The 18,582-nt window shown below is 42.0% G+C and overlaps 1 protein-coding gene across 2 annotated transcripts in view; it reads left to right on the forward strand.

Annotated features, from left to right (window-relative positions):
• Positions 1-3,249: 3,249 nt before the first annotated feature.
• HK1 (hexokinase 1) overlaps positions 3,250-18,582 on the forward strand; it is a 50,272-nt gene continuing 34,939 nt past the window's right edge. The window contains exon 1 of one of the 2 annotated variants that reach the window (XM_079976257.1): positions 3,250-3,331. In XM_079976257.1, coding sequence (XP_079832383.1) covers positions 3,278-3,331 — 54 coding nt within the window. In that variant the 5' untranslated portion in view covers positions 3,250-3,277. Of the gene's footprint in view, positions 3,332-15,949; positions 16,175-18,582 lie in introns of those variants that run through there. The other variant, XM_079976256.1, reaches the window with a different exon arrangement.

The raw sequence follows: 18,582 nt of genomic DNA on the forward strand, positions 1-18,582 counted from the left end.
GGTCTGCACCATTCCACTTGGTAATCTGAAAATAATAATCTACTGACTGCCTCAAAGACTTTTTATGACCCCACTTTACACTTTAAAAATCAAGCTAAGGTGTTGGGCTTCGTGACTAGCTTTGGAGCATAGTCTGTGCACTTTAAAAATTAGCCTGTGGGTAGGGATGGGGGAGAGATTTGATTCAGTTTGCATTTAAAAGTGAATCTTATCAAATCTGCACTTTCCAAAAAAATATAAGTACTGGCACCCAGCTATCCTTCAAAATTCACTCCTATCTGAATTTTGAGAGGCAGTTCTCCAACCAATACTTCATATTTTAATAAGAGTCACTGAAAGTTGTGAGTGAAACAACACACAATACCACCTAAAGCAACATAAACATGCTTAGACTATGCCCAGAGTCTAAAATGCACCACTATTTTTTGTTCATGATATTTTTGTTTCATACAGAATTGTAGGAGTTGTAAGGGACCCCAAGGATCATCTAGTCCAACCCCTTGCAATGCAGGAATCTTTTGCCCAATATGGGGCTTGAACTCAGGCTCCTGAGCTGCAAAGGGTACCATCACTGCCTCCGCCACTCACCTCAGGCAACTTGGGTTACAGCAGATTCCTTCTTGAAATGTTGCTACTTAAAACATTGCAAATATTCTTAATGGAACTGCTTGGTGGGTGTTCAACCTGTCAAGAGGCAACCTGAAGTATTTGTTTAAAAGGGCCCTGTTTCCTGCTGCTGTCAATCCAACAAGAACTATTTCCATTTTTTTTACGAATGAGAATGTGCTTAGGGAAACACCTCTCTAGCAACTGGCGTGAGGGTTTGCATTGTCTTTTTGTATGTGGGAATCTGATTTCATATAATAAATATGGAATAAAAGGAGGACCTTGTATAATTGTTAATGACACGTAATTCCTTTAACACTTTAGAAGATACTGCAACAAGCTACTTTCAAACATATTTTGGTTCAATTTATGGAAATACGTTGTTGGATTAAGCTTTGTGGGAGGTGTATACATTACCAAATACCTAAAGCAAAGAAAGGAACGAGTGGACTTTAAAGATTTTCTGTTCTGTACAGATCCTGTTCTGTACATATTATTTATAAGAAATAAAAAAGCACATAGCTGGTGCAAAGTAAACTGGATTGTCAATGTATGCTTTCAATATGCTTTATCTGAGATTGGAGACGTGTTTCTTGTTTTAAACTCGGTGGTTTCCCTTTAAGATCAAACTTCACTTGTGCTTTCAGGCCGACTCTTTTGCAATTCACACTGTGTGGTCACCAGCCTCGCTACTGCATGCCAAAGCACAGCCACAGAACAATGGAAGGGTCTGCCACATGCCACATGCCAGCTGCAGCATGCAGTTTTGCTTAACTGGCTTTCTGAGCCATACTTACAGTGCAATCTTACACATGGCTACTCAAAATTAACTCCCCCCCCCCCATTCAGTGGAACTTACTTCCAGGTAAGTTGGCATAAGATCGCAGCCTTGAAGTGCTACAAGCCATCATACACTTACAATCAAACAATTGCCAGTGAATAAGAGAAACTAGCAAGGGTACATTCTTTCCAAAACTATAAAGGGGAAGATGTAGGATTTTATAACATACTGTTATGAGTTTGTGGGTTCCAGACCACTAAAATCTCTGGATCAAGCGAGTGTCAGAATTTAACTGAGGCTTAGGGTGCTGTGTGCTAGACACTTCTAATCCCATGGAATCAGCAAGTTTTAAAAGCTAATTAACCCAGGCTGATTTCCCACAAAGTTATAGCCCGGGTGATGGACCATTAAGAGAACAAAGCATCAAAGGGACTCCTGTAACATGGCAAATGGTTGGGGCCCCTCTTCCTCAACAGATAAGGGCATAGCTTAGGTTAGAATAGTTAAGAGTTAGGTGTTACATGACCTAGAGGTGGGGAAAGTTTGCAGGTTGGTAAAGGCTAGAGAGAGGGTCAGAGCACAATGGTTGATACCTGAATTAAAGGCTGCAGCTAGATGAGAAGCAAGATCCTCTTGGGGTGAATATGCTTGTGGTGATGGAACTCCTCCATCGTAGACACAGGGTATATACAGGGTGAATCCTTTCAAAGAGGCCCCGTGGATACAGAGTACACATGTTCCATGGGGCCTCTTTTAAAAGACTCACCCTGTATATAGAATCATAGACTTTTAGGCATTTGTGGGCAGGACACAGGATATCTTTATCAAGTTTATTCCCTACTGGCATTTCAGAAACTTTCCTGTTGCTTTCAAGTTTGTGTTTTCAGAGCAGCATTGTGCTTCCAAAGCCCAGGCAGTTACTCTGAAATTTAAATAACTGCACAGTCATTAAATTTTATACAAAAAAGGAATTGACTCTAAAACCAGCTACTATGTTATCATGATGAGAGCAATAGCAAAGCTATTCATTGCGGCAAAGCTACATTGTTGGAGAACATAAATCACAGTTATTGTTATTATTTTTGTCCCTGGAAGATTATAAAGAATTTGTTTTCGGACGAAGAGCTTTTAATTCAGCAAAGCAGATGGGAGCGTGCAGTAAGTAACATCCCCCACCTCACCCCAGACAAATGTTTAGCCTCTTTCATTGTGGCTTGCATGTGACAGAGAAGCCAGGAACAATTTACAGCTAGATATTCTGCTTGGTCAAGGCTGCACTATGCCATTCTAGAAGATGATACCATATCATCTTGAGTGTCGTGACACAAATGAGGATTATTTACGTCTAGCATTCTTCGAGAAGGCATGTTCTTGCTCCACACTGTCTCAGCTGTCTCTCTTGCAGATACAACTAAATCCTAGGTTTGTGTGGCAATGCCTTTGTCAAGGATGCTTGAGGGTGACACGTTGGTGTATAGTAAAGTAGGTACTTCATTGTTGTTACTTCGTTTTACAGGATTGGTTTTGCTTCATCGACAGGAAGTTGCATTAGCCCAGCCTTCACCAACCTGGCCAGAGGCTGATGGGAATTGTAGTCTAAAACATCTGGAAGGTACCAGGTTGGCAAAATCTGCAATAGACAAGAGGCTGATAACTGTTGCTATGTGGCCTGTTGATTAAATTAAATTAAAACAGATTAATTAAATGCATAATTGCTGATTTGCTGATTTTATGTGTATGTGCTAGTAGTATTATAGACATGGCCAATGGTCTTACCAATTAATATGCTTTACTGAGTGGAAAGTTTTTAAATGAAATTTGACTTTATCCATTCTTTACTTTTACAGACCTTTGGAATTATAATGTGAACCAGGAAGAGATGCTCCAGTGATGGCCACAGAAGAGGAGCCTGACGGATCAGACTATGGTTCTTCAGAATACAAAGTAGGTGACTTAATTTAGATGAATAAAAGCATCAACCTCACTCACTGGAAACTGGAAGGAGGCATGTCATTTTGTGTTGGGGCTTTTCTCCACGGTCACTAAAAGCATGTCAAAGACTCTTTTGGTTACTGTGTAAGAATCTAGTGTGTGTGTTTTTAAATGTCCCTTATCCATGTAGCTTGTGCACAAAGGAAGGGAACACGATATCTATGCTACTCTTTACCACCTTTTTAAAAAACTGAATATATTTGCATTCATGTGTAAGAGTAATATAGGGGTGATGAGTTCAGATAATAAAAATGATTGCAAACTAAAACAAAATGTTTATGTCGTAGACATTACTGGAGGACATGAGAGAGATTGCTGTGTTTATTGACTTAAAAGTAATCTGTCTCAATATGTGCTCCCACATTACAGGTTGAGAATTTGGGAGTACAACAAAATTTTGCAAATAATAACTTTTAAAGTCTTGGACAATGGGAGAGTTGTCCTACTTGTCACTAGTCACATTTTTAAAAATATATATCCAATAGCTGCTTGTGACACTTGCTCAACCATACTCCACAAAGTAACCACATAAACAGAGTGATTTGGGTGGGAGCAGGATAGCATTTTCCTTAGCAAACAATATTGTGGTGGAGTCCGTGGTTCGAAGTTGTGAAGGCCTAGAAGACATCATGTATTTGGACTTTCAGAAATGTTTTGATAACTCCTTATTTCCTTATCAAACCTTTACACCTAGGGCACCCTCTTTCTTATGCGAAGTTACCTTGGAAGAAGGGAAATAGAAATCAGATACAGTGGTACCTCGGGTTAAGTACTTAATTCGTTCCGGAGATCTGTTCTTAACCTGAAACTGTTCTTAACCTGAAGCACCACTTTAGCTAATGGGGCCTCCTGCTGCCGCCGCGCCCCCGGAGCATGATTTCTGTTCTTATCCTGAAGCAAAGTTCTTAACCTGAAGCACTATTTCTGGGTTAGCGGAGTGTGTAACCTGAAGCGTATGTAACCTGAAGCGTATGTAACCCGAGGTACCACTGTAGAAGGAATTATCCCACCTAAACAGACCAACCCTAATCCACACCCATGCCAACAATGGGATGATACTCATACATACAAAGGATCCTGGCCAGGGATCCTTTGTATTAAGCAAAAAATAGGAGCATGGTGAGACATGAGCTAAGGAGGTGCATCATGCAGACACATGTTGCCTCTTAGTGGGGTTTGCTATGTACTAGCACTGCTTTTATAGAGACATGGAATGGGGAGCAAAGTCCTGTGCTCCAGAATGCTAGAGTTGCAAAACTCTGCCAAAAGCTATATTCTAGGAATCGAGAAATGTCTCCATTTCTCCTCTTCTCATACAGTACTTGGGAGCATCCATTAGGTAGGCCCAGAGTAGCAAAGTCCGGTCCCAGGTTCAGCTTGATCTTCACACTTCACATCCGCTAGACCCACCCTGCCCCTTTGTTCTCAGCCTCTGTAAGAATAAAACCATTCACACAAATGTAACCTTTCTGCTATGTCGTCGCTAAGCAGTTGCTAAAGACATTCTGGCTTGGTATCAAGATTACTGCTAGAACAATGCAAAGCTTCATTTATGCCAAGTTTCCAGTCTGTCAGGGTTAGAGACGCTTAACTTTAAAATGAAAGGACAAGGGTTGAATTAAGAGGAATGAGAGATATTTTTAAAGCCTTATGTGTAATAAAGAATTAACATATAATAAGCACCAATTGATTTACTACGTTGCCAGATGCACAAGTTGACCATGGTGCCTCTGCTTTATTAGGGCTTGCCAACCGTTTTTGGAACCATGTTTATATAATACAAGGGAAGGCTGCCCTAATTTATCCTTCTTTTTTGTATGCATTTTTGGTTGAGGAAGTGTTTCACAAAACACTTGGGAACTGCAAATTAGGTAGGCTTGTATGAAAGTGCAAATGGAGAAAAGAATCTCCCTCTTTGGAGGATTTCTGTGGCATGTGCTTGGCTTTCTCCTTAAGAGATTAGCTTTCTACAGGAAGTGTGTGGTAATTCACACACATAATTTTTATGAACCCACAGAACAGCATATACCGTATTTTCCGGCGTATAAGACGACTGGGCGTATAAGACTACCTCCAACTTTTCCTGTTAAAATATAGAGTTTCGGATATACTGGCCGTATAAGACTACCCCCGCCTGCAGCAAGCACTGCCAGGGGCAGAGTGTGCACCCCTCTGCCGCCGCCGCCACAGCAGCCCGAGGCGAGGTGAGCGAGCCCCAATCAGCCGTCCAGCTGCGGCAGAATCAGCATTTGGTGGGGGGAACGAAACCGAAACCTACCACCCGGAGGGAGGGAGGCCGGGCCCGGCTCCCTCCCTCCCTCCCTCCCGGAAAAGGCCCTGAGCGGCTGCCTCGGCCTCCGCCACCCTCACCTGTGGGGATGCTCTGCCCAGAATGCATGCGGCGGCCAATGAACATGCGCTATGTCAGTACGGAAGAGGTGGGGCCTCGCGCTGCGTCACAGGAGGCAGGGACAGACGGTAATTCAGAATCCGCTTATTTGGAAGAACAATTGGCTCAAACCAGTGAAAGTTTTAAGATCGGCTTTTAAGAAAATTGGATGCAGAAGCTATTGGGATGGGGGGGATGTACACTTCATGGTCCCTTTTTCTGCAAAACAAATTTGTGTTTCCTTCAAGTTTTCCTCCAATGTATTATGTCTTAAAATTGTGAAGTGTGACCTAATAATATTCCCCCTGTGATCACTAGAGGGTGCTAGTGCATAAATACAGCTGTTGGATTCTTCACTACAAGTGGGCAAAAAACAGCTTGGCAGTTCCACTGTATTGTACTTGTCTTTAAGCTTTCATGAATATATACTTTTTTCTTCTTCTCTCAGTCTCCTGCCTCTTTACCATGGCTTACTTAGTAATGAAATACTTTCATATGAAGGGCTTAAACTGTGGCCTATATACAAATGCAAGCTTCACACCCTGAAAGATAAGAAGGGAGTGTCTTACTGATTGATTATGCTAGAATGAGAAACTGGCTTGGCCAAGGTCAGACAAGCAAAGAGTTCTGACCATTTTACCTGCATTTCACACTGATAGTTCTTCTGCTTTTCCTTTCCTGCTGTTACAGTAACCAACACAGAAGTCCTCTTATTTACATATGGTAACCAGAGAAACTCCTAACCACAGAACAAAGCCAATACAGACCTGCCCACAATCCTCCCCATACATACCTATGTGGGAGCACAACCCATTGAACTTAATCTCCTTTCTTCTGAGTAGGTACCCATAGGATTGTACTGTGGGGTACATTTAATTGTATTTTACTAATGACAGATGTGATGACACCAAGTTCAAAGGCTATTTTTTATGGATGCAACATTTCACTGATGAATAAAGTAATCAATTAAGACACTTTTAATTGATTAAAATGTGCCCTTGATTAATTGGGAAGCATTAAAAAATAAAAAAGAGTATGTACTTAAAAAACCCACAGAAAAGCTATCCAGCCTCCTCTCACTTTGTAGCACAGGAAGAAATACCTCTTTTAAGATGGAACCAACCACAAAACAACTGTGCATCATGCACAAATAAAGTTATACTTTTAGCTTCAGAGCTATAATTCTTACATGCAGATTTATTCAGATGGAAGAAATGCATTGATCAATCAATCAATTAAAATTCATGTAATTAACAAGCTAAGGCTAAAGCTATTTTTATTTATTTATACTAAACTTCACCAGCAGGGGTCTCCTTCTAAGAAGGGGTCACATACGTTTAAAATTCAGGGTGCTGCTAATTTGAATTTTAAATGGTTTCCTTAATTTGTAATGCAAACATATGGAAGAATGTAAATTTTATTACACATGTATTCGTTCTTCCAAGGAGGCCAGGAATACAATATGGTACCTCACAGGATTATTGAAATATAATGAATGACCCAGAATTACCTGGCACATTTTCTAGCTGAGTCAAAATTTGAAATCAAGTGTTCCCAAGCCAAGCCCAACCTTCTGTGTGATTATACTGCGCTATCTCTCACATGCATACATAAATGCAAACACATCCCAGGTAAATACCATGCAAATTCAGAGATATATTCAATTGAATGAGGCTTGCCTCTAGGTAACCATGCACAGAACACTCAAAGTTGTTTTAAGTGTAATGTGTGCAAAAGGCTCTCAGTGTTTGTCTTTGCTATGAACTTTTAATGGTCACACCTTCCTTTCACAAAGTTTTAGGAATTGTTTTCTGGAGGGTTTTTCATTCCCCCCCCAACTGGGAGTTGTAGAGTTTTTTTGGGGAGAAGCAGTGGTGTAGCATGGGGCGGGGGGCAAAGGGGCAGTTGCCCTGGGTACAAAATTGTTAAAGGCGCAAAATTTCAACACCTGGTGTGGCCTCAATACAGCTGCGTGCGTCTGTCACTGGACTCTGTTGAAAACGGTTTCTCCATGCAAACCAGGACGTGACCTCTCCAGACAATTGAATGACTCTTACTTTCTTTCTTGTGCAGCTGCAGTCTCCTGGGTGACTTGGTCACCATTAGGCAGTTGAATGCACATGCGTATTCCATCTATTTCCTTCTTTCCCTCCCACCTACCTTCCATGCGGTCCTGGGTGCTGGTAACCCATGCCACACCAATGGGGAGAAGTTACTAGAGTTGGGGGTGGGTGGTAAATATGCACTGCTTCATTACTGTATAGACATGCTCTTAAACTTTCTGATAAGTTTCTGAGGTAAAGTAAATAATAAGAAAGTGATTTATAGCAGAAAGTATGGTGCGAACTGTTAACATTTATTTACTTCTAGTTTTCAAGCACAGCAGTAAAATGGAGAGTTGTATATTTGGGGAGACTGAGCAGAATACACTGCAGTCTGCTTTAGCGATAATCGTGGTATCTAGGCCATTTTAGTGCAGTCATTTTTTTCATCCTGACATGCATCAGCCTCATTCCCTCAAGAGGTGATGTAAGTGCTGCTGCAACATTAGGCAGCAGTGGGTTCTGCAGCTGACACTGTCTGATGTCGACTGTGTGTGGCCTTCATAAATCCAGTCTGCTTCTAGAGTAAAGCCCGAGTGCAATCTCTCTGCGTCTACAGCATCCAACTAACCCATCTTAGCCCCTAGTTTGTTTTTGAAAATTAAGCTTTATGTATTTTTAGATCAGCTTGATGTTTTAGCGACATGCCTGTTGGCCTCTCCTTAATGTTATATTTCCTCAGTTTGCTGTTCACATTTGCCTTAAAAGCTCTTGCACGACCACTAGCTGGCAGGATCCTCTCCACCTTTGCTGGTGTCACGTTTCTCAGGAGAGCTACTTGCCCTTCACAAATGTACACTCCTGGTGTGTTATATGCCACAAAAATAGTTCCTCCAGTGAGCGCTGTTTTAAGCTGGCTAGTGTGTGACCTTTGTATGCGTTCAGAGAATCCCCTCAGGGCATTTACCCCTGATAAAATCTCCTAGTAGGGAACATGAGCATAGGCACCAAGGTCTTGCCGCACAGTGGTGTCTGTTTTTTCTCCCCTCTGCCCTTCAGTAAGGTGAAAATTGTGTCTAAATTCAAACCAGTATTTTCCTGCCATTTCCTGAGTTGTTCTCAGTTCACTGACATACATTACAAAGAGGTAAAGGCAAGAGAGAGTCATAAATCTGGCTCTTAGCATCTTACTGCCTGTCCTTGGGCTTTATTAGTAGCCCGATGCAAATAAATTTACCACAGCTTTCCTCCACACTTGGAGAAGATTCATCAGTGTAATCTTTCTGCTGGCCATGCCGCTGCTAAAGATACCGAAGCAGGGTGAAAAGCAAAGAAAGACCCCCCCCCCCAAGAAAGGATTAACCAACAATTTAGTTTTTATTTTTATTTATTTGTTTATTGGGCTTATATCCCACCTTTCCTTCAAGGAGCCCAAGGTGGCGTACATAGCTTTCCTCCTCCCCATGTTATCCTCAGAACAACACTCTGAGGTAGGTTCGGCTGAGAGTTAAGTCACCCAGTGAGCTTCATGGCAGAGGGAATGATTAAACACGCCAAGCAAGGAATACACAGTGACTCCGAAGAGGAATCCTACCAATATTATGACTGTATAATTATGTACTGATAAGCCTTAAACCTGTTGACCCTTCGGAGCCTTTTGTGGGTAGCCCACAAAGACCTTTCTGTAATTTGATGGTGGAAAATAAGAAACCACTCACTTTGTCGCTCAAAGATTAATGTTATGGCGAACAGAGTGTAGGGTGGGGTGATAAATGTTATATTGTTTGCAGGCTACTGAGGAACTACCTAATTTGCATTGATCCTCAATGATAGTATCTTAGTAGCTCTTGGGTAGTAGCATAAAGGTAAAGGTACCCCTGACCATTGTTAGATCCAGTCGCGGACAACTTTGGGGTTGCGCGCTCATCTCACTCTATAGGCCAAGGGAGCCGGCATTTGCCTGCAGACAGCTTCTGGGTCATGTGGCCAGCATGACTAAGCCGCTTCTGGCGACGCTGTTTACCTTCCCGCTGGAGTGGAACCTATTTATCTACTTGCACTTGACGTGCTTTCAAACTGCTAGGTGGGCAGGAGCTGGGACCTAACAACGGGCGCTCACCCTGTCGCGGGGATTCAAACTGCCGACCTTCTGATCGGCAAGCCCTAGTCTCTGTGGTTTAGACCACAGCGCCACCCGTGTCCCTGCGCCACCTGCGGTTTTTTGATGGCATAGTGAACAAGTAATAAGAAAATCTGTTGAGATCTGCCTCTTTCATAGCTGTGTAGTCTCTCTGGTAATGTAGCAACCCTATTTTACCCTTACATTTGGCATTATCTTAAGTCTAGCACCATTCATCATAATGTTGTGATTTGGGTCATCATCTGGAGCTATTTATTCAAACGTTCCACTGATACTACCACCTTTTCTCTGCTTCTGACAAATTTAGGCCAGAACTTAGTAAAGAATATGGCTGGTGTATGGTGCAGAGGATAGTTTTCTTATTCTGGAATTCAAGATGTGTGGAATGGAATCAAGGGGAATACATACTGGTATGTTGTAGTCAGGGTTTTTTTCCCGCCGGAACATTCTAGAACTCTGTTCTGGCAGAACCTCTCAGGTGGGCGCCATTGCCACTGTAAGAGAGCAAGGAAGGCATTCATGGTGAGTTCCAGCACCACTTTGTTTAGAAAAATAGCACTTAAGCAACATGAAATACAGTTGAACCTCGGGTTGCAAACGTGATCCGTGCGGGAGGCACGTTCACAACCTGCAGTGCCGCCTGTATGCACGCGTGGATTGTGATTTGGTGCTTCTGCGCATGAGCAAGTGCCGTTAACCCAGAAGTAACCCATTCCGGTACTTCTAGGTTCAGCACGGTGCACAACCTGTAATCGCGTAACCTGAAGCGTCTGTAACCCAAGGTACCACTGTAACATATTTAAAAAATGATGTTGCAGTGAGTTATAACTTGAGTCTCACATTTTAAAACTAATGTGTCCTGTAGCATCAATTATAAGGATTTCCCTTCTGCTTCTTCTGTTCATTGCTGGCTTTGGCTGCCATAATTGCAACCTGTCATCATTCTGTCTTCTGATTCAACGGGAGCAAGGCACACATGACTCAAGGCAGAGTTAGCTTTTGACAAAATGAAAGGTTCTCTCAATAGGCCTGTTCATCCTTTCCAATATATATATATATTTAACTCACTACTATAATTAGAAGAATGAGCTTTTCCTAAACTTAAGCTTCTCCTTCTTCATTACAATGGAACATTAATATTTTTTAACACCACACACTATGGTGATGTGCTTTATTATATAATCATGTTTTATTTCACTAGCTTTCCACATTTGGAACTGCAGGCTATTTACACATTTATACCCAGCTTTTTAAGGTGAGTTCACAAAATGGCTTACAGTAATGTAATGAATACAAGCACTGTTTTAAAAATAACAACCATTAAAAAACAATTTAGTAAAAGTAGTCTAACTATAATTACAGAAGCCAAGCAGCCGCTGTTAAAAATAAAACTTAGCAGCACTTTAATTAAAAAAGCAAAACTAAATTAAGATAAAACCAGCAGTACTGTAAGCGAGTAAAAACCCAGCTGAGCATGTTAATTAAAAGTGGACTGCAATAGAAAAGATTCCAAGCCAGTTTAAAGGATAATAAGAAGGGGCCATGTGTATATTTCATGAGGTAAAGGTAAAGGGACCCCGACCATTAGGTCCAGTTGTGACCGACTAATTTTGGGGCGCTCATTTCGCTTTATTGGCTGAGGGAGCCAGCATACAGCTTCCGGGTCATGTGGGCAGCATGACTAAGCCGCTTCTGGCAAACCAGAGCAGCGCACGGAAATGCCGTTTACCTTCCTACAGGAGCGGTACCTATTTATCTACTTGCACTTTGACGTGCTTTCGAACTGCTAGGTTTGCAGGAGATATTTCATGAGGGGGAGCTCCAAATTTTAGGGCTGCTACTGAAAAAGGCCTGTTTCTATTGCCTGTCAGGTTCACATGGGTCTAGGTGGTCCCAAATAAAATTCGGACTGGATTCTCTAGGAAGAGGGATTGATTGTTAAAGCACTTTGGGAATTGTAACTCTCTGAGAGGAATAGGAGTTCCTTAATAACTCTCACCACCCTTAACAAATGACAGTTCCCAGAATTCTTTGGGGGTAGCCATGACTGGTAAAGTGTCTTAAATGTATGGTGTGGTTATGGCCTTGTATTCCTGTCTCAGGATTTTCTGGAAAATAATGTGGGCAGTGCAATCCTGTGCAGGTCTACTCAGAAGTAATTCCTACTGAGGTCAAAGGAACTTACTTCCAAGTAAGTGGGTACTGTATCACGGCCTAGGTGTATCAGTTTGTCTAATGTAAAGGGAAGTTAGCTGAGGTGTTGGTTGTAGATTCCCCCACCCCCTCACGCTTAGCAAGATACTTCAAGTAAGATATTTGCATCACTGCCCAAGCTATATTTAAGCTTGCAGTGTATTCCCATATTTAGTAAGACCTTTTGTCATCCACTTAAGTGTATATGTGTGAATGTGCACGTAGCTTGTGAGGTCTGGTGAACCAAGAAATTAAGAATGGCTTAAGCCAGTGTTTTTTGGATTTTTTGAGCTTCAGTCCCACCCCCTTTCTCACAACCATTTTATATTTTAAAAAGCAATATAATGGGGATATTTTTAAAGGGTTGAAGCATTAGCACTGGGAGAGGATTTCTTTTAACCCTTTCTCTGATCTAAATTGTTCCACAAAGCTCATTAACCCTAGAGTGGCAGCAGAATAGGTATATGTGTAGGCCAATAGAAGTTTCAGGAGGGTGGATTTAGATTGTGAAGCCAATATGGGAAGGAAATTGACCAAAAAGGCAATAAAATAAAAAAGAAACCCTTGCCTTGTGCCACTGCTCCCCATTCAACTGAGAGCACTCTACAGCTACTTTTAAATAACAACAACAGTTGAGTTTGATCTGATCATGGATCTTTGATGTCACTTGTAGTTTGTACTCAAAATGTACTGTATGTCTCGGCCTTCCCAACCGAGGCTGGGATCTAAGAGAGCCATAGAAAGAGCTACAGATAGAAAAGGGGAATCCTTAAATTTCCAGTGAATTTGGATGAGAAGAGAGTACAAAACTTTCTGCATACCACCTATAGATTTTCAGAATTTATTATAGATTGACCAGATAACCTTTTTGGCAGATATACCTGAAGAACAGTGCTAAGGCAAAGCTATGTTGATCATAAATTGTATGTGTGTGTGCATTGGTTTCTGCAACACTGTACTCAGGATGAAGGGTAAGGCCTGCAGGCAAAGAGGAGCAATTCAAGGTGGGAACTTTAGTGGAAATTTCGATGTGAACACTGATGAAGCATCAAAGAGCTTTGTTTGGCACAGGACTGCAAAGTATAAGCTGGGAATTCTTTCAGTTCCTGCCTTGCACTCCTTTATTTGCAGTATTAGAGGGCAAATGAAAGAGCAAGAACATATTTCCCCCAATACAAAATTCTGTTGCTCCTTTTAGAACTGTTCAAGGCAAATTCTCAAGAATACTTAACTGCTCTGTGGTGTCCTCACTTCTACACAGCGTACACTTATCTCAGCTATGCTGAAAACTGCAGCTGCAGATACAGGCATGCATTTTTCCCAGCCCCTTGTTTATCTGCTCAGGAAATCCTGTTAATTTCATGAGTTTGGCCAGGCCAAGTGTAGCCTGGCTCCTTTTATCATTTGGGAAATGAATCAGGACAGAGCAAGAAAGACATTTAAAAAACAAACAAACCCTGCACTAATATAACCCACTTTCCTAGCTCCCACTGCAGTTATATACAGTACAGTATCTGAAAATATAATCAACATTAAAATGGCCATCTTCTCTGTTTATTTCATGTACCTGGTGAAATGGGCTCTTGCCAATTAAAGTCCCTCGTAATATTAGTTAAAAAGTAACCAGTAATATGTCATATGGACCCGTATGTTTCTTTCCACAAGGCAAAAACAGCTTGGGAGGTGGAATTTAAAATTACAGTGGAACCTCAGAAGCTGAACGATTTGGAACCGAAACGCTGAAAACCTGGAAGTAATTGCTTTTGTTTTTGAACGCGCCTCGGATGTGAAATGGCTTCTGAGGCGTGTTTTTCTTTTCCCTACAATGACTTTGCAGCCAGCCCATTGATCCTCAGTTTTCGAACTCTTCGGAAGTTGGAACAGTCTTATGGAATCGATTACGTTCAAAAACTGAGATTCTACTGTATCCAGAAAATAGTGCAGGGGGAAGGATTGATCTCTCCATCCTCCAATACTATGGTCCTGAGTTGATTCCCCCCTCTATCTTTCCATGTCATATTATCGTTGGGTCAGAAGATTTCTGATGCCATGGGCCCTTCCTAAGGTCATAATCCTATGTCTGGGATGTACCCTGTCAAACTTCAGATGAGGGATCACATGAAAGAATGAATGGAGGGACGGAGAAGAATCCTGGCTTGTACACACATAAAACCAGAGGTCCAGGAAATGCCTTTTAGCATGCCCTCTGACATCAAGTCTTTGAGGTAGAATGATGTTTTTCTATTTTGGGATGGAGTAACATTCCATCGCTTGAGCTTTGACTTGTAATATGAAGGGGTACTGGCAGAACCACAAACTCATGTTTAAAGCACATCCTATACACATTTAAAGCACATGATTTCCCCCAAATCCTCCTGGGAACTGTAGTTTGTTGAGAGCACTGGAGATGGTAGCTCTGTGAGAGGTAAACTATACAGTTTCTAGGCTTTATGCCTTGCTTTACAGGACAAATATGACAACTATCCTGTTCTCTGATGCTGAAGCTATGGAGGAACTGGCAGCTAGTGTGCCCTTGATATATGAGGGATAGCAAAGGAATGTGGCCAGGCAACTATTTAGCATTAACTAAGCGGCTAGTAAAAATGTCCTACAAACCTGCCAAGACCTGCTTCTCCTTGGAAAAACTGGCATATTCTCTTTGGACTTGCTTCCATGATCTTACAGATTTGGAGTCAGGATTTTATAACGAGAGTACATATATAGAAATGTACAGCTCCCAATTACTTATCCCACTCTTACAGCCGGATCCTATACGTGACTTAAAAAAATATGTACCCTTTGGGTACCGCTGTAAAATGTGCTGGTAGGGTTAATCTTACGCTTACGGTAATATATTACCGTAAAATGTCTTCTTTTTTGTTTGTTTTAAAGGTGCATATTATATCTCAGACACATTATGCTTCCCTAATGCAGCAAGGTCAGGACAAATAACGCTCTTTGATTTACCAGCTTCCAAACAAAGCAGGTCGAACAGCCCTTGTTGCAAATAGTATTCCGAAGGGTGGGAGAGAGCCGAGAAAGAAAAAGCCGAGAGGATGCTGCATCATCGGAGTCCTCGTCAGCAGGTCACATGACAGCGACTTGGGCAACGCCCACATTGCTCAGCAGACGGTCGAGTGTCTAGAAGTAGCGTGCGCGTGTCTGTCTTATCCGTTCCGCTGCCTGTTTTTCCCTTCGCTAATAATAGCAGAAGGCAAAATGCACCAGCCAGAGCCTTAGCAAGCGCTTGGGTCAAATATTGCGCGCTGCTTTCAAAATGCATGCATTTCTTTTGCAGTGACACAGCAGTTCCGCTGTCTTTTTTGGGGGTATAATTTATTTAAAGCCTGTTTGCTGCGTGCTTTCACAGTTCCGCCCTTGCGTGCTCAAGGCGTTGCGCTTTTCGGCGCAGAGATGTTCTGCCTTAGGAAAGCAATGAAAATGCATTGCCCATCTGTAGGGAGCTGACCCGAGCCTGGCGGTGGTCTGGATCTCTTTCTCCCGGAAGGTGTTGAGAGCGGGTATAGGCCATTAAAACACGTCTTGAGGATGCGTAGGGACGTGAGGAACGTGCACGGATGCATGCCCGTCCGGGGTGACCATGGCCATGCATCCTCCCCTTCCTGCACATAGAAGGCAGCGGAGGTTGTCCATCAAACCGGCAGCGGCGGGAGGAGGAGGGTGTGGAAATCGCTTCTTTCGCGACCGCTCCTTGAACAGCCAATCGCAAGGCAGGAAGTGGGCAGGTTTATAGTCGGTCGCTATCGCGTGGAGGGAAAGGAGGAGGGAAAAAGAGAGAGAGAGCGCGTTGCATTTTATATTTATATATTTTACCCTGTGAGGCTAAACCAAGGACCTCTAGAATCTTTCGCTTTGCATCCTTGCAAATTTCAGCTGCCCTCCCCCACCCCAATTGTGCTGGTTAGCAAAACCACCCTGGGAAAAAAGCTCTTATTTAACCAGACAGAATGATAGCTGCTCAGCTTCTGGCCTATTACTTCACAGAATTAAAGGATGATCAGGTCAAAAAGGTAAGGTACAAAGCGAACGTCCTTAAAAACCTGCAGGTTCAAATTCTTCAGTCTTGATGGGGGTGGGAGGGATATTTCTTTATTTATTAAAAAACCTATGGGGTGCATAATTTGTGTTTATATATACGTATGTACATGCATTTCTTAGCATCCAGAATATTAAACTGGCATCATTTATTTTATCTTTGAACCTCTGCCTTGATCATATAGGTTTTTTGGGTTGTTGTTTTTTTTAAAAAAAAAGCTTGAAAGATCCGGCCCATTGCAAGGTTTCCGAACGGGCTGCAGTGTCCTTGAAGCAGGATGTAGATGTCAGAGCAGCGATGAGTAACGCAACAATCATGGTTTACTCCCCTTCTCTCTCCCCCCCCCCCCTGCGTCTGAGTTGGATCCGTCTATCATGTGTTTATTACTATAAACGGCTGGTCATCCGCTAAGTGACTGTGGGAATTGTGGACTAGGTCTTTTATGAATGTGAGCATTCAGGGCATACTGAAATCGTGTATACAGAGGCGTGTTTAGGGCCGGGTAAAAACAGGTGCATTCTTTGTAACTCGCAATGATAAGCCTCTAGACACAAAAGAGAGCCTTGGGTTACCTGAATGACTAACAGGTTTCTTTTGTGGCACGGGTTTTTTGCGGACTAGAGCATAATCTGCGTCTTGAATCTTCCCTCTGGAATTTGTTACCAAGACAGGTGCTGGATTTACCTGTAGGTTGCTCTTCTGGGATTGGTAGCAATCGTAAGGAGATAGCAGGACCCCACAAAAGGGACTGATAAGGCTAAGCTTGTTAATTAGATTCCAAAGATGTAAATGGTTTGATAGGTAAAAAAGTAAAATTGGGCATTTTGCTGAGCTGGATTTATTATATTCACTTTGGTCCCATATTGCCCAGGAGGTCTCTTAAGGACACCATCCCAGAAATATGGGGGAAATATCTCCTTTTCAGGAGAGATGTATAGTAGGCCTCTACCTGGGCACTGGGCCAATATTTTAACATGTTAACTTGCCCAGTGCTGTAAGTTGAGCTAATAAGCATGTTTTGCAACAATAATATTTTATTAGGCAGATGTTAGTGTTTCTGTGTTTCAGAAATGCGTTGCTGATAAGGGAGGGCTCTGATTATCATGGAGAGGAAATAATAAATAATCCAATATAAAATTACAAGAAAGAAATCATCATAGATATTTTCTACTTTGCTTCAGAAATGTAGTTTTCTACCCTATCATCGGTGTTTTCCTATGGAGGCCTGTCATGATGACTCTATTGTTGCTTGCATGTTAAACAAAACTGTGAACTCAAAACAAGCTTCATTACTTACCATCATATTTCCATGTGTTGGTATTTTATCACTTTTGCAGCATGTGGAATTTTTCTGGGAAACTGATATTTGGCCTGTTTAGATTGATGAGGTTTTAAAAATAATGCAGATATCATCATCAAGCTCATAGTACTGAAGGCACACTTGAAAATGTGCTGGTCATTTTTTGCAAAAGCAGTAAAATAATAATAATAGCGAAGATATATTATAGCCAGACTGTGGAGCTACTATGGCCTGTATGAATCTGCTTCATGGTCTCTATTCCTCTTCTCTTTTGCATCTGCAATCACTTACAACCTGTTAAAAACTAACATTTTGCAAAACAGTCCAAAGGGGCTAAAACTAACCATTCAAAATAGGAAGTAGTATGCGGACAAATCTTTGTTTCACTGAGTTATTCTGGATTTTATTTTGTGCAAAAACAAACATATCTACTAGTATTAAGCTTATTGTGCAGAAAAGGCTATTGGGGTTTTCTGGGTAGGATGTTCATTCATTAGATCCCAGTGATCTTTTGCCACCCTGTACTGGAAAGGAGAATACTAGCAGATGGGGAAGGGCTGTGTGATTAGCCCTAATCTCTTGATTGTGATACACATATTCCCCAATAGTGTAGACTTGCATACCTGAAGGAAGTGGCTCACTCATTGTTTTGGATGTGGTGTGTATAAAGAGAGAGAAGGAAGGAAGCCAATTTAGTGGAGTAAGGATAGCCCTGGAGGCCTCTTGCTTATCTTGAATGGTGATGCTGAAGCACTGCCTTTAATGCTCCAGCAGTCTTGGTGAGAGTTGCTGTTCAAGCCATCCTTATATGTTTCTCCTTGTATTCAGAATCTTACGGATAGGCATCTACATTCATCCGCCTTACAGAAACATAAAAAATATGTACTCTGGTGTGTTCAGCAAACAAATGACTCCTAGTTTCTTAGATAAGCCACTTGGGGTCAGTAGCACAATTAGGGTGTGCCAGTATGGACTCTTGTTGTTGTTGTTTAGTCGTTTAGTCGTGTCCGACTCTTCGTGACCCCATGGACCAGAGAACGCCAGGCACTCCTGTCCTCCACTGCCCCCCGCAGCTTGGTCAG

Source organism: Podarcis cretensis (genome assembly GCF_951804945.1).
Source record: "Podarcis cretensis genome assembly, chromosome: 5".
Lineage (NCBI taxonomy): Eukaryota > Metazoa > Chordata > Lepidosauria > Squamata > Lacertidae > Podarcis > Podarcis cretensis.